Raw genomic sequence first — 22,205 nt, forward strand, 5'->3', positions numbered from 1 at the left:
GCCTGCAAGAGAGGGAAGGACGCGGAGGGGAGGTAAGCCGGGCGTCTGGCCCCTGAACCAGAGGCCATGCAGCCCTCCACCCAGCGAGCAATTGAATGGGGACAAGCAGGACGGTCAGCAGATTCCAGGACTCGGAATCTCAGCCCCACAGAGGCTGGAGGAGAGGGGCGGGATTGGGGGGGGGGGGGGGCGATACAGGTTGCAGAATCAGCCTAGCAGCATGCAGCTGGATTCGGGCTGTGGGGCTCTGGAGGGTGGGTGCGGAGCCTGCCTCAATGCCAATGGCATTTCCAAGGACGGTGCGGGCAGCTGTGCTGTCACCACTGCTCTACTCACCTGGAGCGGCCGGAGGCGAGGAGAGCACAGTATTGGAGCCGCTGGGTGCCGGTGACCCGGAGCTGGCAGGGCCTGGGCCAGTGTCTGCACAGCGAGGAGGGCAGTGAGGAGGGAGGACCACGGCGCTAAGCCCTGTGATGAGCTCCGTGACGGGCCAGGGTCTTCGGGAGGCCCTAGGGGAACGTGGGCCTGCAGGACCCCCTGATGGGCTGGGGTCTGCTGGCCAGCGTGGATCGTATGACTGACCACTTGACCATGAGTGAGTGGACCAGGTGCCGACCCAGAGGCAGAGCCTAAGCAAGACCACACGTTCCCTCGCCACCCGCCAGGCGCCGTGTCTGAGGAGCAGCCCGTGCAATCTCCTGTGCACTGCGTGGCCTCCGGCCCACCCCCCAGCTCCGGAGGAGGTGAGACAGTCTGTATGGTGCCCACAGTGGGCACAGGAGGCGGGAAGGGACAGGCATGCCCCTGGCGTGTGTAACTGAGCAGGGACGAGGCTGAAGAAGAGCAGCCAGCGGAGCCCTGGGCAGAGAGGTCCCTGGGGCCTGGGGTGGGGCAGCACAGAGCACCTGTCTCCGGGAGGTGTGGGGGTGGGGGCCCCCAGGGGCACCTGCTAACACCGCTCTGCCTCCCAGAGCGGCTCCTCGCCATCAGCAGACGTGGCCCCGCTGGAGGACGTCTGGCTCTGCGCCCCCGGCCTGCTGTGTGCGGCGCCCGGGCTGGGCGGGAGGCCGGCCTGGACCGGTCGCCCTTGTGGGCTCAGCTGGTGAACGGCCTGGCCCGTCCTTCTGCCGTGGCCGGCCTCCATGGGAGCCAGGACGTGGCTGGTGCTCTCTGGGCCTCAGGGCGGTGGCCTCAAAGGGCTTCCACGGCCGAGGGCTCAGAGGCAGGTCCTTCCGCTCCCGAAAACATGCTCAGCCCAGACTGCAGGCAGCTCCCACCCCCTTCCACCGGCCTCTCCCCCGAGCTCTGGCCGGCAGGGCTGTCCTGTCTCCCGGCATCCTCTCTCCCGCCTGAGCTGCGGCCTGGGGCTCTGCAGTCAGGGTGACAGGGACACTTTGTCCTCCCCGTGCCCGCCCCGTCTGCACCCCTCCCTGCGGCCGCCACCCCTTCGGGCCACCTGCATTGTCTCCACCGCTCAGCCCCACTGGCCTCGTCACCCTCCGCCCGCAGACGGGTGAGCTTCCCAGATGCAGGCCTCATGCGTCACTCTCCCACTCAGATTCCTCCGGTTCCCACTGGCCTGGGAGGGGCCCGGGCACCCGGCACCTCAGTCCCCTCCCTGGGCCCATGGACGTCGCCTCACCCTCGGGCAGAGCGGCCTCGTGTCCTGGGAGGGTCGCATTTCGCTCGGTCCCACCCCTGCTCTCCTTGGCCTTGAAGTCCCGCTTGGGTGTCAAAGGCTTCCCTTCATCCCGAACCCCTCCACACCTGGGCCTTGGCGGCTGTGACAGTGGCAAGGCCCTCTGGCCCACAGTCTGGTCGCCAAGCACCAGTCTCCCTCTGCTGCTGCCATGGCACCCATCACTCACTGCCACTGCCCGTGGGGAGGTCTCAGCCCTCTCCATGTCCTGAGCATGGGCTCCCTCCCCACACACACACACACAGACACCCCCCCCCCCAGGTGACCTTGCCTCTTACCCCCCACTGAAGAGAGCCCCTCAGAAAAGGAACCAGCTCAACCTCCTCCCCAAAGACATACCCTGCTTTCCCCTGCACCTCTCCCTCCCCCACCCTCCTCTCCACCTCCCCACCCTCCTCCACCCTCCTCTCCCACCACCAACCCTCCTCCTGGAGCCAGAGCAGCCCTCACCTCCATCTCAGGGCCCTATGCCTCTCTCTTCTGCATTTATTTATTCATTTATTTGTTTGCTTCCTTGTTTATTTTATTGTTTAAAGTATCACATATGTCTCCTTTTCCCCCATCAACCCCCCCCCTGGCCACTCCCACCCCCAGGACAAGCCCCATTGCCCCAGGGTGTAATGCTCCGTCAGCTAGCTGGAGATGCAATGGATTTTAAATACACTGAGGTCTTGCCCATCAAGACAAACAACCGCCAATGACACAGCAGAAAGCTCATTTCCTTTTCGCTACTGCCCCATCTTTTTTCTATTTTTAAAATTTTTCAAATTAATTTTTTTAGAGAGAGAGGAAGGGAGAGGGAGAGAGAGAAAGACATCAATGTGAGAGTGAAACTGATCACCTGCCTCCTGCACGCCCCCTACTGGGGATGGAGCCTGATTTTTTACAGAACGGAAGGGAGAGGGATAGAGAGTTAGAAACATAAGTCAGCTGCCTCCTGCATACCCCCTACTAGGGGTGTGCCTGCAACCAAGGTCTGGACTGGACTTGAACCCAGGACCCTTCAGTCTGCAGGCGGACGCTCTGTCCACTGAGCCACACCCGTTAGGGCGGTGGTTGCCTCTCTTGTTCTCCCTGTACAGCGCTGTATGGCCAACACTAAGGGCTCAGGGAGTGTTTGATGTGTGACTGAATGAGTAGGGAAATATAAATGAGTAACTTCTGAGGGTGGATCTGACTGGAAATGAGCAAGAGAGACTCTTGCAAGGCATCTCAGTGCTAACTGAGGTGAGAGGTATGCTCACATTTACATCAGAGCTGCCTTACACTTCTGGCCAAGACAAAGGAACTGCCTTGGGACTTATAAACCATTAGAAAATTTTCTAAAAAATTGAGACACTGAAGAAAGCCAAAAGAAACCATCAGACATTGGGCGGCACAGGCGGAGATGGACGACGCAGGGGCCCTGTGAATGCCCAGCTGCTTCCAGGGCGCTTTCCGACCTGCAGAGGGCCGCCTGGGAAGGCACATGGGCATTTTCCTTAAATTGTCATCTGAATCCGAGGCGACTGGCAGAGCCGAGGCTCAGATACACATTTCCCCAAGATGGCGGGCGGTGTAATCAGCTTGGCCTTCATATCAGCCCAGGTGTTGGCAGGGGCGGGACTAGATATATAAATTCAGGCAAACTAGGGCCTACTTAAGAATGCAAATAAGCTCCTTTGACCCTAAGTTTTGGTGTTACTTCCTGGTATTGGGGTATAAAATAAATGTGCTCTGTGGGCTCAGGGTCACCGTCGCTGCCTCTCCATCAGAGAGAATGGCGTCCCACCTGGCTCCCAGCTTTAAATCTATTTCTGCATTTTCTTTCTTTATTTCTATTATTTCTCAATCCCTGGCAGCCTCCACTTAGAACCAGTTCGTTCATCTCTCTCTCATGCGGGATGCGGAAACGGGGATCCCTGCCATGCCTGCCCCCCCTCCCCCCGCACCAGGCCCCCGCACCAACCAGGGAAGGAGCCGAGGCGAGCAGCAGGCAGGCCCCCTGGGCCCAGGAGAGTGGGCGCTGTCTGAGGAAGCCCAGGAAGCCCGCTGTGTGGTGGGAGTGTGCACGAGCCAAGTCCAAACCTGAGCTGAGCTCTGCGCCATAAAGCGAAGTCCTCTGAGGCTAGCCCCCAAATAAATAATAAATCCCAGAGCCCCCAAACCAAGACAAGGAACTGCTGGATGTAAGGGAACAATTCCCAGAGTTCACATAACATGGGAAGATACTTAGATTATGGTCAGTGGGAGTGAGGAGACCTAGGGCAATGGTTGGCAAATTCATCAATCAACAGAGCCAAATATCAATAGTACAACCATTGAAATTTATTTTGAGAGCCAAATTTTTTTAACTTAAACTTCTCCTAACGCCACTTCTTCAAAATAGACTTGCCCAGGCTGAGGTATTTTTGTGGAAGAGCCACAATCAAGGGGCCAAAGAGCCGAATGTGGCTGGTGAGCCGCGGTTTGCCGACCACGGACCTAGGGCATTCAGTGGAGAGCCTACTCACTGCATCTTGACATTAGGGCTGAGCTGACTTTGGCTTAAAACTACTCTGGCCGCCAGCGTGGCTCAGGGGCTGAAAGGTTGGGGTGAACCTATGAACCAGGAGGTCACAGTTCAGTTTGCAGTCTGGGCACAGGCCTGGGTTGTGGGCTTGATCCCCAGTGGCGGGCATGCAGGAAGCAGCAGATCAATGATGCTCATCATTGATGTTTCTATCTCTCTCTTCTCTCCTCCTCTCCGAAATCCATAAGAGCATATTTAATTTAAAAAGCTACTCTAGATCCGCTAACGGGGCTTGAAAACATGCAAGTAATTTAGTTAACAGTCAAAACAGGTGTCAGCACACTATACAGAGGGGTGCTTTCTTGCTGTCCTCCGCTCTGTGTGGAGGTTTCGTCGTACATGTGGGGAAGGTGAAAATGAGCGGCTCTAGATGTATTTATAGCTTCTGGTTTCCAAGGAAGGCAGTTTTGTTCCAGGATCCTCAGACAAAAGATTTAGAAAAAAAACTGAATAATAAAATAATGACTTTGGCTAATGTAAAAATAAATAAATAAATAAAAATAAAAGTAAAAAAAAGTCCAGACCAAAAAAGGAGAAGGTCACAATGACCAGCATCCAATACAAAATTGCTGGAGGTTTTAAGAAATAGAAAAATGTGATCCCAGACCAGAAGGAAAAATCAGTCAATAGAAACAGACCCAGAGATAGCTGGGATTGTGAAACGAACAGGCAAGAACTGGAAAACATCCGCTTAAAACACGCTTAAGTAAAGAACCCCTCAGTCTCATGTGAGAAAAGTAAAAACTGTGAAAAAGCATCGAACCCAGCTCTCAGGGATGAAACACTCAGTATCCAAAATGAAAAGCTCACTGGCTAGGCTTCAGGGAAGAGGTACGGAGGGAAAGCTCAGTGGGCTTGAAGACCTGGCCATGGGAACTGTCTACGCTGGAGAGCGTGAAGGGGGGGAGGGGAGAGAGAGCCCAGCAACCTTCCGGACAAACGCAGGAAGCCTGCCGCGGGCAGTTGGCGTTCTCGGCTAAGGGGCCGAGGAGACCAGAGAAACTAGAAGAAATAATGAAAACTGGCGGAAGCATTTGTAACTCTCTCTCTGTGAACTACATCCAATGCAGAAGGCCGGACACAGTAAAAGGGAATGAAGGCAGCCCTGCCACCACCACCCCCCTTGTTGGATCTCACATGACTCTGTCTCTAGACGCCCCCCCCCCACCCACCTGACAGGCCTTTCCACCCTGTGGGGTCCTTCCACATCACCCATTCCAGAACCTTCCTGAGCCCCCAGAAAGCCCGCCCTCCCAGGAGCAGACCACACCGGAGTGCCCCTGCGGTTTACCTTCCTGTGTGTCTGTCCCAGTCAGACAGCCTGGACCTCCGTGGCTTCCTCTAGAGCAGGGAGTGCGATCCTCGAGTGACGGGACGAGGGCACAGAGTGCCGGGAGGGCGTGGGAGAACTCGGGAACCCCGAGGGCCAGGCTCTGTTGACTCACCCACCTCCAGTAACTGAAGCAGGTGACAGTCTGAAGGAGCGTAGGGTTTCCCAAGCGTGGTTCATCGTCCAGAGAAACTGGTCTCACTGAAGTGCAGAGTCCCAGGCCCCACCAAGAGCTACGGAGTCACTTTCCTGGGAAAGACCAGAAGACGTGGGAGCCGGGGCCCTGGGTCTTCCTGCCCCCTCTCCCCCCAAGCTCTGCCCTCGCCCCCGGGCAGCTCCCCAGGACTCCCCCCCCCCCAGCTCAGAGCTCCTGCTCCTGGGACCTCAGAGCCTCCCGGAAATGGGTTGGGCCCATGCCTGTTTCTCAGAAGCTCCCGGGCAGGGTGCTCACTCTGGAATCCCCTGCCTGCCTCGCACACGTGAATGCTTCTGTCCCGTTGCCGGATTATGGAGATCTTCTTACCACTTTTTTTAAAATTTTTTTTTATTGATTTTCCACAGAGAGGAAGGAAGAGGGATAGAGAGCTAGAAACGTCGATGAGAGAGAAACATTGACCAGCTGCCTCTTGCACACCCCCTACCGGGGATGTGCCCGCAACCAATGTACATGCCCCTGACTGGAATGGAACCTGGGACCTTTCAGTTTGCAGACCGACGCTCTATCCACTAAGCCAAACCAGTTTCGGCCTTCTTACCACTTTTAAAATCTGGCTACCTCTTCATATTTTTCTCTTTTCAATTATTTAAAAATGTTACCTATATTTGCTGTCGACTGTAGAGCAGACTCGGTGCGATTCAATGTCTTAACTAATCTCACAAACCAAACCCTGGCCAGAGCGGGGCTGGGCCTCCTGCCGGCCTGGCTCCGGGGCCTCCCAGCACCCCCAGCCCCTCCAAGGCCGGCCACAGCCCGCACGGGGAAAGGCCACGGAGTGCAGCGTCGTGGCCTGAGCCTGGGACAGACAGAGGGTTTAGTGAGAACAACTGCTGGAATCCAAGTAAAGTTTATTTTTTTAATATATTTTATTGACTTTTTACAGACAGGAAGGGAGAGGGATAGAGAGTTAGAAACATAGATGAGAGAGAAACATCGATCAGCTGCCTCCTGCACACCCCCTACTGGGGATGTGCCTGCAACCAAGGTACATGCCCTTGACTGGAATCGAACTTGGGACCGTTCAGTCCGTAGGCTGACACTCTATGCACTGAGCCACACTGGCTAGGGCTATAGTTTATTTTTAAGTTGTTACTTATTTCTCCATTACAGCTGACATTCAGTTCACCAAAGCAGAGCAGGCCTCCAGCCCGGCTGCAGCAGTGCCAGTCTCGGTGGGATTTAATCAGGGTTGTTTTCTGTGTGTGTTTTTAGTTAACTTCTCATTGTGGCATGTTTCCTGGGCTTTGATATTAATTTTTCCGTTTAAACACATTTCTTTTTTGTTTTTCTAAAGCTGATTTAAAGACCAACCTTGAGCAAAAAATGGTACAAAATCGATGAGGCTGGTGCCCGGGTCCTGGGGACGGTCCAGGAATGAGTGGGACCTGGGAAGTGGCAGCAGCAGAGAGCGCTTCCCAGAGAGAGAGGTGCCTTGGCCAGGCACCCCCCCCCCCACCCCCATTGTCACCCTGAGCACTGACGTGGTGCACGAAGCCAGCCATGTGACCCCGAGCTGTCACTGGGCTTTCCCTGTCTGGCGCGCCGCCTGGCACATATAGATGCTCAGGAAATACCCGGTGGCTCAGTGGACCCATTGCAGGATGAACATGGAGGTGGCACATTGGCGCCAGCTGCCTCTGTCAGGTGGGCCTCTGAGCCCTGGTTTCCGGCGTTGGGCACTTTCACCCTTGTCGGGGCCAAGCCCTCCTGTCATCAGAGCCCCCTGAGTGGCATCTCCTGGGCCAGAGGCCCCGAGGCCGGGGGTGCGAGGAGAAGCTCAGAACTCACTGTCCCAGCGGGAGTGCCGCTCCCAGGGAGGCCGCCCGACCGCCGCCAGCACGCCAGCCCTCCAGGCGCCTGACCTGCTCCACTTACTGCCCCGCTGCGTTTCTGGCGCTGGTGCCTGCCAGTTCCCACAGCGGCCGCGGGCACAGGAGCTCCGTACATGCCGTCCACGCACAGCGTGACGCTCAGCAAATACTTGCTGGGTGAGTGGACAGCTGTCCCAGAGACTCCCATCTCCGGGCTCTGGCTGTGGGACACAGGCCACACGTGTCTTCCGAGCCTCACTCCTCTCGGCCGCCCAATGGGGTGGCCAGGCTGTTGGAGGGGCCGGCGGGCACGGGCTGGAGAAAGCCGCCCACGGGCCTGGCTGGGAGAGGCGCCCGTGGGCTGGTTACGAGGAGTCAGGATGCCCATTCCTCCGGTCGGCCAGTCCACGGTCGGCCAGTCCACACGCATGTGGCCGGGAGGCCTCGCAGAGGAGAAGGTGAGTCACACCTGGGGAACCGTGGGTGTGTGTGGGGGGCAAGCAGAGCATCGGGCGGGTGGAGGGCGCCTGAGCAGAGCGGAGGTGGCCACGCAGAGGGTGCCCTGCGGACCCGGGAAGAGCAGGCCCGGCTTCCCTCCCAGAGCAGAGCGGCGCTCCGGAGGGCAGGTGCTGGGACACGGGGCTGGCTGGTCAGTCTCCCGTCAGCACAGACACCAAGCCCTCACCAGGACAGCCGCTGGGCATGGGCCCAGCCTGCAGTTCGAGGGAAAACCTCCCGCAGGTGAGTTTCCTGGCCGCCCTCCGGCTGGCACCCGCGGCAGCTGGCACGGTCTCCTGTGAGGCCTGCTGCCTCCTGGGCCCCAGGCTGAGCTCTCCCCTCCCGCCCTCCTGCCTCCGCCTGCTGCTCCGGCCACAGGCACCCCATTGCCGCTCACCGTCCGTGCCCCCGTCCCCCCGCCCCCTGGGCACCTGCCGTTCCTCTATTTGGTAGGGTCTCCCTCTGCCCACCCCTCCTTCCCCCTCCTTTTCTGTTTCTCAGAATCAAAGTATGGCCGTGGAGTAGGAATTCAGCAGAAAGACATTTAAGACGTGCAGTAGTCGCCTTTTGAACAAAGTTAGTTTAAAGGGGAGATGAGTAAATGGCGAGGGCTCGGACTCAGTCTCTGTTTGAAAGACAGCCGGTACGTTAGATATTTATTAAATCGCAGCACTCCTCTGCTGCCAGGGGCAGGGAGCACTGCCAGCCGGGGAGGGGTGCTGCTCCCAGGTGTGAAGGCGGGAGGGCAGGACGGAGCCCGGCGCCAGCAGCCGCCTGGGGGCCTGCTTGGGGCGCACGGGGAGGCGGGGCCGTGGCTCGCAGCCCCGCGGGAGGCGCGGGCGGCACCCTCCTCAGGTGCCCGTGGGGTTGGCGATCTTCCCCATGAAGAGCATGGTGGGGGTGAGGTTCTCCGCAATCATCAGCAGGAAGGCTCTGTCCAGCTTGAAGGTCATGGGCCTCTCCATGGGCAGCGTCTGCATGCCGGTGCCCGCGGCCCCCTCCGAGCCCTTCTCGTCGATCCTCAGCTTGGCCTTGTGCGTGGCCTGCGGGACCGGAAGCGGGGTCAGTGGGGCAGTGTTGCCACGGGACCCGGAGACCCGGCGAGCCAAGGGCAGCAGAGGCTCCGAGAGGGAGAGGCCGCGCCCCGAGTGGCTGAGCTCAGCAGTCACAGCTGGTGCCGCCTCCCGGCCTCCCGCTGCCGCCTGTCAGCACGGAGGGTGCTCAGCAAGGAGGCGCAGCGGCCCTGTGGGGCCGGGCGGGGGGAGGGGTGCTGTCCTTCCTGGGGATTTCAGGGAAGCCAATCTGTGAAGGCCGACAGTGTCTTTGAGCCTCAGCCCCATGGACGGGAGGTGCTGTCCTGCCCGAGGCCTCTGGCCCCTCCCTCTCCTCCCCCCCTGCCCCCCCCCCCCCCCCCGGGGCTGGCTGGTGGGCCGTTAGAGGGAGCCAGTTGCCTGCCGGCTGTTGCAGACCAACTCAGTACCGCCAGCATCGGCACCAGGCGATCGGCACGGGGAAAGGGGTGGCTTCTGGGGAACGCTGACACGGTCATTCCATCTCAGAAGCCGGACAGCTCTCGGCAGCCAGAGCCCTGCCCACAGGCCCAGCCCAGGGCTCCCAGCTGCGGAGGGACACCGCGCTGGCTCCTTGCTGCCTGCAGGAGGGTGGCTGCTGACCCTTTCTGCGACTCTGCAGGGAAGTTGAAGGTGAGAAGGTTCTGGTCGCTCTTTTCCTTCCTCTTGCAAACTGGAAAGCACTCTGAGTTGGAGCTGGTTGCCAGCTCAGGTGGCGACTCGGATGCCTCCCCATGGGCCTGACCTTCTCCCTCAGCCCTGGCAGGCCCCGCCCACCAGCCTTTGGCCGTGCGCTCCCCTCCCGGAAGCTCCTCCCACCCCACTTCTGCCTGCTGAAACCTTTCCCCCCTCAGCTCCCTTTTAACCTACTAGGACAATTGCTAGATAAAACAGGCCATCCAGTGACGTTTTATTTTTAGGTAAATGATGGAGTTTCTGTGTAAGTACATCCATGCACTATCTGGGACAGACTTACACTAAAAAAAAAAAAATGTCACTTATCTGACATTTGAACTTACCTGGGCGCCCTGCATTTCATCTGCTAAATCTGGGGACCTGCCCCAAGATGCCTCTCTGCTGCCGACAGGCAGGTGCTCAGCTCTTACTCACGCAGATCATGGACACCGCCTCCTCCCACAGGCCGGTGAGGCCCGAGAGCGGGGGTCCGGCTCAGCTGAGACCCGTTCTGAGGCCTCGTCAGTGCCCTGGCTTTCACCACATGTTCCTGCACTGAATCCACTTCCATACCAGCCCGGGAACGGATTCCTATGGCACAGCCTGAAGCGTGAGGCTGGGAGGGTCCGATTCCCCCGAGCACGTGGCTGGAGGGGCGGGGCTGGAGGCGAGCGGGCCGGACTGGGTGGCGCTCTGGCTTGTTGGGCACGGGGATGCGGGCTCGGTGACGGCTCCCTGTGCCCAGGGGGCTGCCCAGGCCCGCAGGCTTACCTCGCCCACTTTCAGGCTTCGGTTGGGGACTATCCTGGTGAGGTCGCCGTACTCCTGGAAGACTTTGGTGATGCCCAGGTGGGAGAGAGTCTTCTTCAGGTCGTAGGTGCCCGTGATGGAGAACCTGGGCAGGAACACGTCCACCACCCTAGGGTGCGAAGCGGCAGCGTGAGGGCAGGCTCCAGGCCGGTGGGGAGCGAGACGTTCCTCCCAGACGCGGGAGTTCAGGCTGCTTCTTCAGCCACAGGATGAGGGGGGTCTCTCAGCCCTTCCCAGGCCCCAGCGCCGAGCCGGTCCGCCACAGGCTGACAGCAGCGGCAGCGAGGCCTGGCTCCCGGCAGGTGGGACCGTCACAGCCTCGGGGAGGCCTGCACTCACTCTCCAAGCCGCCGGGCGGACACGTGATGCCCCCGGTGCCCACGGGCAGGGAGAGGCTCGTGCTCCTCCCTAGCCCTGGAGTTAGCAGATGCAGGTCCTCCTGGGTGGGACCTAGGGCCTCTCTGCCGGTGGGCTGTGGAGTCCCGTCCTCTGGCCCTGGACCATTTCTGCTGGCCTCTCCAAGAGCCCAGGCCCACCTTTGCCTCCTTCCTCCCCCGCACCCTCCATAAATGGTGTGGACCTGACCGTTCCCAGGAGCAGGCCCCTGCTGTGATAGCCCCCGACCTAAAAACAGAAACTTCTGTTGGCACCTGGCTGGTGGCTCTGTGGGCTGAGCATCATCGCATATACTAAGGGGCTGCTGGTTTGATTCCCAGTTGGGGCATATGCCCAGGTTGCAGGTTCAGTTCCCAGGCAGGGTGCAGCGGGAGGCAGCCGAATGATGTTTCTCTCTTGCATCAATGTTTCTCTCTCTCCCTCTCACTCTCTCTCTCTCTCTCTCTCTCTCTCTCTCTCTCTTTTTCTTAAATCAAGAAAAACATATTGAAAAAGAAAACATCTACGTTGGCTCTGAGTCACCTCTCCAGCTCCCAGGCCACATCTTTTCTTTATTCACAGCACAGTGTACCTGCTACTTCCTCTACTTCCTCCCATCATCGCCCACCGCCTCTAACCAGGCGTCACCTCCACGTGCTGCCCCACAGCTCTTTCCAGACTTGCTGACCTGTGCTTGCCGGACCCAACAGTGAGCTCTCGGGGGGCCAGCACTAGACAGTTGATCCAGCTTTCCATCTTTTTTAAAAACACATTTTTATTGACTCAGAGAGGAAGGGAGGGGTAGGAATATTAATGATGAGAGAGAATCATTGATTGGCTGCCTCCTGCAGGCCCCACACTGGGGATCAAACCCATAACCTGGGCATGTGCCCTGACCGAGAACATGACCCTGACTTCCTGGTTCATAAGTTGACGCTCAACCACTGAGCCATGCTGGCCAGGCCGTCTTTCCATCTCAGAGCACTCCACCCAAGCCCATGCCCTCCAGCGCTCTCCTCCCTTCAGCAGCCACTCCGCTCTCGCCCTGGGCTGCCTCCACCTTGTCACCTGTCACATTGCTGCGATGCTCAGGTCTCAGCCTTGGTCTTCTTATCTTTCCCTCTTTTCTCCTTCCCTGGGGATCTCACCCATTGTCACCGCTTTAAATGCCGAAGACAGGCTCAGTGGCTCCCAAACTTACCTTCCCACCCATCCAGTCATTCAAGTGTTTATTAAGCGCCTGCGTACCAGCTGCCGTTCCCATGGCTGAGGTACATCTATGAGAGGAACGGGCAGCAGCCCATGCCCGAGCATGTGCTCTAGCAGGAAGACAGGTGGTAAAGTCAGCAGAGGAAAAAGGAGACGTATGTACTGCTATCTGTAATACTTTAAACAATAGAATGATACTTGAAAAAAGAGCCAGCATGGCATAGATGCACAGACAGGCAGTCTGCGGTAGGGAAAACACAGATGGCCTCACGGGAGCCAGGAATGCTGGGTAAAGGGCAGGTGTGGGCCCTGCATGGAGGCAAAGGAAGCGAGTTGGTTTTGTTCCTTTTCTGGTGGAAAGGAGAGCAGCCAGGGGGTTCTGAGCAGGGACGCAGTGTGGTCTTGCTGAGGGTTGAAAGGACCATCTTGTCTGCTCTGTTAGGAATCCTCTGGGTGTGAAGCCAGGGCCCCGAGGGGATGCTGGGAGGCCAGGGGAAGTGTTCGGTCACAGAGGCCGTGGGAAGGATCAGACTTCAGTTATATTTTAATGGGGCTGACGGGGCCCCTGGCAGACTGAATGAGGGGCCGGGGGAGAAGGTGGTCAGGGAGGACCCCACGGTTCTAAACGTGAGCAACTAAGAGGACGGAGTGGCCATGGAGGGGACGGAAGCTGGAGGAGGTTCCTCAGGGGGATGGGGAGTTCCTTCTGGACACATTGGGGCTGAGACATCTCAGGCATCCAGGGAGGAACTGGGGGAGCAGACGGATGTGTGGCCCTGGAGACAGAGACAGGTGAGAGCCCAGGGGACCTGGGAGAGGAGAAGCAGAGAGAGTAGGCAGAAGAGAAAAAAGGAGGGAGAGGAGGAGGGAAGGGAGGAGGACGGAAGAAGTGCACACACCAAAGCCCTTTACCTCCGTGTGACGAGCTTCTTCCACCTGTCGAAGGTGTCCAGGGTCAGGGCCTCCTCCGCCCGCCGCATGGCGCCCTTGTCGGGAAGCACGAAGATGGCCGTGATGTTGTTGAAGTACGGCATCTCCAGGACGGTGCAGCCCAGCTGCTCGTCGTAGCCCACGGCATACATGCCCCCGTGGAACATCATGGGCACCTTCACGGGCCTGTTCTCCTCCAAGAAGAAGTCTCCCTCTTTAGTTGCTTTTGGGTCAAACTCGTGTAGCCACCTGGCTTCAGATGGAAGGAGGGCAAGACGGTGTGAGTGTCCCGAAGGAGGAGAAGGGACTGGCCCCCACTAAGCACTGGCCTCTGTCCTCATGCTGAAGTTCAAGGAATGGGTTTGGAGGCTCTGGGATGTCAGGACATTGCTCCAGGAATCCCTGTCCTCAGGACATGCCCTCAGGACTTCCTGTGGGCTGGGAGTTGATGACCCATTCCCATTGGAGACAGGCCTGGGGCTGCTGAGCCAAGAGGAGAGCTTCCGGCAGCCCTGAGCCCAGTACTCCTGAGGGTGAGAGAGGCTGTGGACTGTGTCCAGCAAAGGGGACTAGTATACGGAGTGGGATGATCTGGGTCTGAAGTGAGTGAAAATGCCCAGCTTCATGCTAAGTCAGTCCTGGGGTTGCTGCTCTCACATGGGACCAAGAGAAGTGTGGGACAGTCTGCCCTTGGGAGTCTGCGGAAGAGCAGTGAACTCCCAGAGCTGGGTTTTGGGACTCTCCTTTTCTACCCTGAGGGGTCTTTGATGCTGTTGGGCATAAACCCAGACCTGGGTCTTTTCACTACCTTCCAAATTCTCACTCTACTGTTCCAGATGGGTAACCTTGGTGTCTTACCTCCCTGGGCTTCAGTGTCCTTTCTGGAAAGGGAATATGGATGGGGGCCTCCTAGTGCTGCCATGAGCTGGGAAAAGGCAGCACAGCGTAGTGACTGACGATGTATAGTAGGTGTTGAGTGAATGCTAGTCATCATCTGCATCATCATCACCAGGGGTCTTGTAATCTAGGGGATCTAGGAACTAAGGGGATTTCCAGATTCCCCTTTCTTCCTCTGCTTTGGGAAGACAGATTGTCACTCCGCTCCCCCCTCACCTCTCCCCCACTGCTGCCACTCATCTCCCTGTGGATTTGGGGAGAATTGAACTTCCATATTCAGAACCATGCTGCTGACAACCCAGCAGTAATCTTGTGTGGCCTGAGGGCTGTTGGCCTCTGATTCTTAACTATGTTGGCCAACCTTTTGTGTGAGCGTGTAGGTGTGTATTTTGGGAGAAATGATGCTTGGATTTAGGAATATTCTTCCATCTTCCTTTTCAGTCTTTCACCCAGAGACTTGAGAATCTACAGGAGATCAAAGCAACCACCAAAGTGGTCATCATCACCATCCCCAACCCGGGGGTCTACTCGGAATGAAGTGCACATCTCTTGGGCCAAGAGAAGTGGTTTGAGTTCTCACCTCCATTGACTGGCTTTGTAACTGAGTAAGTTGATTAATGTCTCTCTAAACTCCACTTTCCTTTTCTAAGAAATGAGGGAAAGACTGTCACTGCAACCTCTGTCACCAGTGCTGTGTTAGGACAATCAGTAATGAGAAAATGCACGTGGAGAATAATTTAGACTTCATGGAGTTCATTGCGCATACAGTTCTGCTTCGAATACCAATGACTGCCCTATGAGTTAGCAGGGTACTCATGTTGCAGATAGGAAAAGTGAGCCTTTGAGAGATGAATCACTTATGAATCAAGGTTACAGAGCAAGCAAGTGGCCAACCCTGGTTTTTAATCTAAGTCTACTGGTCATGCTCTCTTTTCCATGCCATGCTGTCCCAAGACTTACCTCGAAAGAAAATACAGTTGACAAGAAGCATCACAGTGCCAGCATCTATATTCTTGACCAGGTTATTGATTTTCCCCTGGGTTTGCTTACTGACATAGTCATTGATCTGCTTCTGAGCATATTCAGTGTTCTGGAAGTTGGTGGGGACGCTGTCTGCATTGTACAGGTCCTTGGCGTCCGCCATAAACCTCTTCTCTGGCCGCAGCCTCTGGTCCAGGAACAAGGTGTTCTCAAGGTTCAGCTGGAGGCCCTCGGCCTTCTGGTTCAGCTTCTGGATAAGGTAATGGAAACCCCCATGAAGGTCTTTCTCCGGCATTTTCTGGAAGTTGAGGCCCTGCTTGATCTCGGCCAGCGTGGTGTTCTGGGCGCCCAGACACAGCATGGCGAAGGCGGTGGAGATGCTCACGGGGGAGAAGAAGATGTTCTTGCCGGGGCTGTTGGTGGCCAGCTTCTTGTACAGATTGAAGCCGAAGCCCAGGTTCCGCTGGGCGAGCTCCTGGGCGGCCCTCCGGCCCTGCTGCTCTTGGGCCCGGCTCACGGCGCCATGATGCTTTGGGGGATGGCTGGGCTTCAGAAGACCTTCTACAGCGAGGAAGCCGGCCAGCAGCAGGCCCAGGCCCAGCGTGAAGTTCATTTTCCTCGAGGATTGTCCTGTGGAGGAGTAGACCTGAGGTTAGTGGGGGAAAGGACAGAAGAGCCCACTGCCCGCTCTTACCCCGGAGGAAGACAGTGAGAGAAGCAGTGCAGTGTGTGCTGTGCTCAGCGGTTTGTAAGTGCGTTGGCATCCGTTGTAGCATTTAACCCCGAGACAAGCAAGGATTGTCCTCCTTCATAACTGAGAGGCCTGACCAGAGGAGACAGCTCTTGTTTGCGGCCCATCTTCCCCATCTTAGGGTGACAGAATCCCAGTTTCTTCGAGGAACTGCCCCCTCTATTCCACTGGGTGACAATGGGGCCACATGACCACGTGAGGCCATCATAGTACTTCATCCCCTGCCACACTGATTGGTAAAGAAGTGTGAGTGCTTCCCAAATCAGATCAACCAATGTCTTCCCCTGGGAATGTACAGGCACCTTAACGCTGAGGGTCTGGCTTAATGACACAGCCCTGGAGCCTAATGTGGCCCTGGCTTCCATGTGTAGAAGGAGAGAAGAGAGAGAGAAATGGGGAGAAATACTTGGTGACATCTTTGGAGTCCCTGGATCAAGCTTTACCTAAAAACCAACAACCTCTAATTTTCCAAGTTATGAGCCAATAAATTTCCTTTTGAGGGTTGGCTCTATGTGTTGGATTTTTTCCCTTACCAAAAGAGTATTGACTAATTTGTAGAAATCCAGCCCTTGGTCTGGGATCTCCTGGTCTGTAAGTGGGGACTGTGCACTCCAGAACCCGGGTCTCTCTCAGACTTCCTTCCCTGTATTGTTCCCGGGAAGAGAAGGGGCAGCGTGATGAAGAGGACAAGTCCTGGTGGCTGCAGGACTGCTGCTCCCTTCACCAACTCTGGCATGGACATCTCCCCACGAAAAAAACCACCTGTGGGCTTCTGGGGACATGCTTTTCATGTTTTATTTTCCCTTCGTCTCAGCCTCTCACGCTGCACAGAGCTGCCAAAAGTACGGTCGTCCCCAAAGCTTGCCGATTTCTCTAGTTGGCCATGCTGCCATCAGTGATCTTTATACCAACTAGTACATCAACTAGAGGCGGATTTCTTTGCAATGTTCTCACTATGTTTTCTTTCCTTAAATTTACACCTTCCTGGTCTGAGCTGGTGGAAAGAGCAAAGGCCATCCATGTTGTGTTGGCCTGGGCTCCTGAGAAGCAGAACTGAGATGAGGAGTCAAGTGTGAATTGCTTATTGAGCGTGTGCTGTTAGGAGGAGCGCCTTGGGAAGCGAGGGAAGCAGACCACGCAAGGGAAGGAGCCAGGAGGATGAGGCTGGCTACAGGTAACATCTCGCCTTGACCTGATCCACAAGGGGCAGGCCCTGGAGCCAAAGCACATGGCGGCATTGCGCCCATGAGGAGAGGGTTCTGGCTTTTCAGAGGGGATCCGTCCGTCAGTGGCTATGATCTGCCCTGGGGTGCAAGGGCTGGGGTTTCACTTGCTATCAGACAGGGGCAGTTTTCTTTTCTTTTCTTTTTTTAAAAAATATTTTATTGATTTTTTTTTTTTTTAACAGAGAGAAAGGGAGTTAGAAAGGGAGATAGAGAGTTAGAAACATCGATGAGAGAGAAACATCAATCAGCTGCCTACTGCACACCCCCCACTTGGGATGTGCCCGCAACCAAGATACATGCCCTTGATCGGAATCAAACCTGGGACCTTTCAGTCCACAGGCCGATGCTCTATCCGCTGAGCCAAACTGGTTTTGGCAGGGGAAGTTTTCTGGAGTGGGGAGGGCAACAGTGAGCTGTCAGTGGCCCACCTCACAGCACCACAGCCTAGGGCAGTGGTTGGCAAACTTGTTAGTCAGCAGAGCCAAATATCAACGTACAACAATGGAAATTTCTTTTGAGAGCCAAATTTTTTTAACTTAAATTTCTTCTAACTCAGGCCATGGTATTTTGCAGAAGAGCCACACTAAAGGGGCCAAAGAACCACCTGTGGCTCCCGAGCTGCGGTTTGCCGACAACTGGCCTGGGGGAATGGGCCCAGCACTGGCAGGTCCCCCGGAGCTAAGTGGAGGGGCCTCTTTTTATTGACTGAGCGGGAAAGCACCATTTCCCCGAGTGGTTGTGCCCCAAACCCTCTACACCGGGTACGGTGATGGAGCCCTCAGCAGAGCGGATGGTCTTCAAGAGGCTCATGGGGAGTAAGAGCGTTCCTGTGTATACACCCTCATGTCCCACCCTCCCACAGGCGGCCATGCCTGGGACGGAGGGCGGTCCCCGGCACCCAGGGGCTCTGGCTGGGTAACCGCAGCTCCCCTCTCGGGACTGGACCAGACAAGCTGGCCGGAGGCAGTCAGCCCCAGTGAGTTCCACCCCGACAGCGGGTCGGGGAGGGCGGGCGCTGGAAGTGACCAGGGAGGTGAATCCAGGCTCTTGGCTGACATGTTAGGACGCTGCCCGGTCCCATCCCCTGGTGTCCTGGGAAGGGAGGTGTGGACCCCAGGGGCTTCCATAGCCAGGTGCCCGATGGGAGAAGTGACCTGGGACAGAGCCAGAACGTACAGAGGGTGCACGCCAGGGCCCCCCGGAGCCCCTGCCTCTACTTCCAGTGACACTGGGGACATGGTCAGTTATGTGAAGCCGAAAGCATCCTGACAAATACAAGTATAAATATGTCTTTATTGACTTTCAGAGAGAAAGAGAAAGGGGGGCGGGGAGAGAGAGAGAAACATCAATCGATTGCCTCCCACACACACCTCAGGGATGTGCCCTGGGATCAAACCCACAACCCGGGCAGGTGCCCTGACCAGGAATCAGACCAGGGCCTTTCAGTGCATTGGACAAGCCCAGCCCATCGGGCCACTTGGTATAAGTGCCAAGAAGCCAGAGTCTGGGGCTGCTCGTACGCCTGTTGCTGTGACACTGCGAGGGGGTGGGGGGCACTCCTCCCCCACTCCGCCCCCAGGCCTGGTGCTGTCTAAGCGCCCCCCTCTCCTGAGGACACGTATTTTCCAGTAAAATTAAAAATAGCTGGTGTGAACGAAGGCTCAGAGACGGTCTGGACGTAGATGAGCGAGAGAAGATCGGTGACCCCGGTGTTTCAGATGGAGCAGAGCGTGGGAAACAGGGTGGGCAGGCTCAGGCGAGTGGGCAGGGCTGGGGAGGAGCCGCTGGGCTGGTCACAGCAGCTTCACGTTCTGGGGTGATGGCCCTCCTCCGTGGGCACCACTTCCCAGGGGCCAGGGTGGCGGGTTCAGACACCCATGAGGAGCTCAGGGGACACCCCCGGGGGCGCAGAGCCCCTGCCAGGCCGGCCGCAGCCGGGAGGAAACTGCTTGGAGCTCCGTCCAGGAGCGCTTTCTGGGGCAGACACCCTCACGGTTCACAGCGAGGCCAGCAGGACCCCCAGACACTTTTCTGGCCCCCCCGAACCCCCGCTGAGTTTCAGGAACAGGAACAGGCACTGATTATGGAAGTAGGAGCCTGCACTTTGGTCGTCTCCTTGCCTTCCAGAGCTTCAAAACTGCCATCCCCTAGATGGCGGGGGGTGGGGATGGGGGGAGAGAGGTGACTTCGGCCTCCTCCCCGCTCGCTGCTGCTCCACAGCTCCTGCCCTGGACATAGGGCACCTGCCAGGCCTCAGCTGCCCCCTCTCAGCACTGGACCCCGAGTGCCCACAGCCTGGCTTTCCCCCCGTCATCACAGGCCCTGCCAGCTGGAGGGGTGCCAGGCCCAGATGCCTCGGCTGGTGTGTTTATTCCATCCATTGAAACAGCTGGGCGGCTGTTATTTCCCCACACACCAGAGCTCCCGAGTTGAGCAACTCTCCCGGTTTTTATTCCGGAGGGCGGGGGCGTGGGGACTGTCTCCAGACAAGATACGTAAACAAAACGAAGAAGAAAACACGGAGCCGACCTGTGGACCCACGTGGGCGGAACTGCAGCTCTCACTCTCCCTCCGGCCCCGCTCCTCCCGGACCCGGGGAGCGGCTTCCTTCTGGTCCGGAAAGAACAGAGTAGCCGGGGAGGCATGCCCCCTGCCGCCCGCTCCCGGCCAGCACGGGGGCCGCAGCAAACCGAGCCGGAGCCGGGGCAGGGGCGAGCTCAAACGCCTTGCACAGAGGGGCTTGTCCCCGGGGCTCCCGTCCCACACCGTCCGGAGGAGCTTGGCGACTGGGACTCGCCATCAGCACCAAGGGGGGGACTGTGGCAGCCAGAGCAGACGGACAGACCGAGGTGGTGGGATGGGGATTAGGAGCGATAAGCCAAAGAGCTCCTCCACCGACACGCACAGCCACGGCCACGGCCACGGCAATGGGACACGCGCTCCGCGGCCTCTCTCCCCCCGAGAGACTGACGGCCGGAAGGTTTGTGTGTGTCTGACCTCACAAGCAGTGACCCTACGTGTTCCAGGAGCTTCAGACAGTTCCCGTCCCGGGAGCTGTGAGCCTTCGGCCAGCTGGAGCCGCTCACTGCCGGCCCTCTTCTGGCCGAGGGCCCTTCCCGGAGCGGACAGCACGTGGCGGAATGACTGCCTTCGCCCGTGGCGCCGGCCCTTCCCCGCGGAGTCCGGCGTGAGCCCTGGGCCGGGGCCTCCGCGGGTCTGGCCCGCTGTTTTGGGCAGCCACGTCGTCTTAGGAGGAGGTCACTCTAGACACAGTCAGTGGTCATTGCTGATCTTTAAAACACGTTCACTGACTTCAGAGAGGAAGGGAGAGGATATAGGAGCATCAGTGATGAGAGCATCGTGGATCGGCTGCCTCCCGCGGACCCTCGACGGGGGATCCAACCGCAGCCCGGGCCTGGGCCCTAACCGGGAGTCAGCCGCTGAGCCACGCCGGCTGGCAGTTTCTATTTTGTGAAGCGAGCGCCAGCTAGGTGATGGGAGCCTACCTCCCTACCTCCGAGGAGCGAGAGGAGGCCGGGAACTAACCCTCCTGGCCTGTGGCACGCTGGTCCTCCCTCCTGGGAACCCACACAGAACACATCACCGCCCCTCGAGCTGGCCCTGGAGGCCTCTGCCTCCATTCCTGTAAGACACGTTGCTATTGTGAGCCAGGCACCCGGCCGTGAGCCAGGCCCGAGCACTGGTCTGGCCGATGCTGCCGACCGCCCTGTGGCCTTCGGAGCCTCCCCACGGGGCTCTGAGAGGCAGCCTCCCGCCAGCCACCGGCCTCCAAACCCGCCCGCCAGGCCAGCTCTGCCTGGCCCGTGCCTCCTGCCCCACACCAGGGGATACGTGGGTTTGAAAGGGCTCGTGAGCATCAGCTTCAGGGCCACCTGTGCTCTGAAGGGGAAACTGAGTCCCAGAGGAGGAAAGAGCGACCTGAGCTCACAGCCAGCATGCTGCTAGATCGGAGTGGGAACTGAGGCACCCAGCGATTCTGTGCAAGAGCCTGGACAAGCCCCTTCCCAGCAGGAGTGACCCAGCCTCCCCCGCGGGGAGCCACGCAGACACGGGACGCTCCCAGACAGGGCTGGGGTGGCCATACCGGGGGGAGGGGGCAGGGGCAGACCTGATAGGAGGCCCCTTGTCTCCCAAGACAGGCCGTTGCCCACAGCCACCGAGGCCGTCCCCTGAGAGACCGGGCGCCCAGGAGGATGAGGGGCTTGTTCCCAGTCTGGGCCCCCCGGACTCTGCAGGAGCCCCGCCCTGGTCTTCCTGCGGCCCGAGGCCCCGCGCGGCTCTCACAGGGAGGGCAGGCTCACCGTGGTGCGTTCGGAGACGTCCTCGGAGCGGCCGGTGGTCCGCCTGGTCTCCTGCCTACACTGCCATGGCCTCCGGAGCCGCAGAGCGAGGCCAGCGCCAGCCGGTGGGCAGGGAGGGAGCAGAGCAGTGGCCACTCACCTCCCGGCACTTGTCCTCCCGGGCAGGGTGGCATTCAGACCACACCCGCTGGGCGGCGGCCTCTCTAATGAGGTCCATGCTTTTTTTTTTTTTTTTTTTTTTTTTTTTTGCAATGACTGTTATTTCCCAATAATTACCTTAGCTCACCTGGGCCCTTCTGGGGAAGAGAACGCAAGAGGTGAATAGACAATGAAACGCAAAGTCTCCTGAGGAGTAACAGCAATCAGAAGTTCACATCAGCCCTGGCTGCTGTGGCTCGGCATCAGGCTGAAGACTGTAGGGCCCTGGGTTCGATTCCAGGCAAGGGCACATACATACCTCCGTTGCAGGCTCCTCCCCAGCCCGGACCTTGGTCAGGGCGAGTGTGGGAGGCAAACAGTCAATGTGTTTCTCTCTGTCTCTCCCTCTCTCTTATGCTCTCTCTAATAATCAGTGGGAAAATATTCTCTTGTGAAGATTAACAAAAAATTCACATCAAAGTTCAAAAAAATGTCAAGCTGATTCTGATTGCATATTTGTTGTTCTGGAGCAGTGAGACCATGATTGCCACGCCCCCCCCCCCCTCACTTTTCTGTTTTCTGAGTTATCTTAAAGGAACAGGTATTATTTTAGAATCCATTTTTAAAAGATCCTATCTAATAAAAGAGTAATATGCAAATTGACCATCACTCCAACACACAAGATGGCTGCCCCATATAGTCAAAGATGGCTGCC

General features: G+C 57.7%; 1 protein-coding gene across 1 annotated transcript; it reads right to left on the reverse strand.

Moving 5' to 3' along the window:
• Positions 1-8,629: 8,629 nt before the first annotated feature.
• On the reverse strand, positions 8,630-21,503 carry LOC311622478 (serpin A12-like). The gene is made up of 5 exons (XM_084883691.1): positions 21,353-21,503; positions 15,033-15,683; positions 13,158-13,428; positions 10,623-10,770; positions 8,630-9,149 (listed from the first exon to the last, which is right to left on the reverse strand). The coding sequence occupies exons 2-5, from the start codon at positions 15,664-15,666 to the stop codon at positions 8,958-8,960; spliced, it is 1,245 nt and encodes a 414-aa protein (XP_084739817.1). The 5' UTR covers positions 15,667-15,683; positions 21,353-21,503; the 3' UTR covers positions 8,630-8,957.
• Between the last annotated feature and the right edge of the window lie 702 nt (positions 21,504-22,205).

This window comes from Pipistrellus hanaki, assembly GCF_964339955.1.
Source record: "Pipistrellus hanaki genome assembly, chromosome: 1".
Classification (NCBI taxonomy): domain Eukaryota; kingdom Metazoa; phylum Chordata; class Mammalia; order Chiroptera; family Vespertilionidae; genus Pipistrellus; species Pipistrellus hanaki.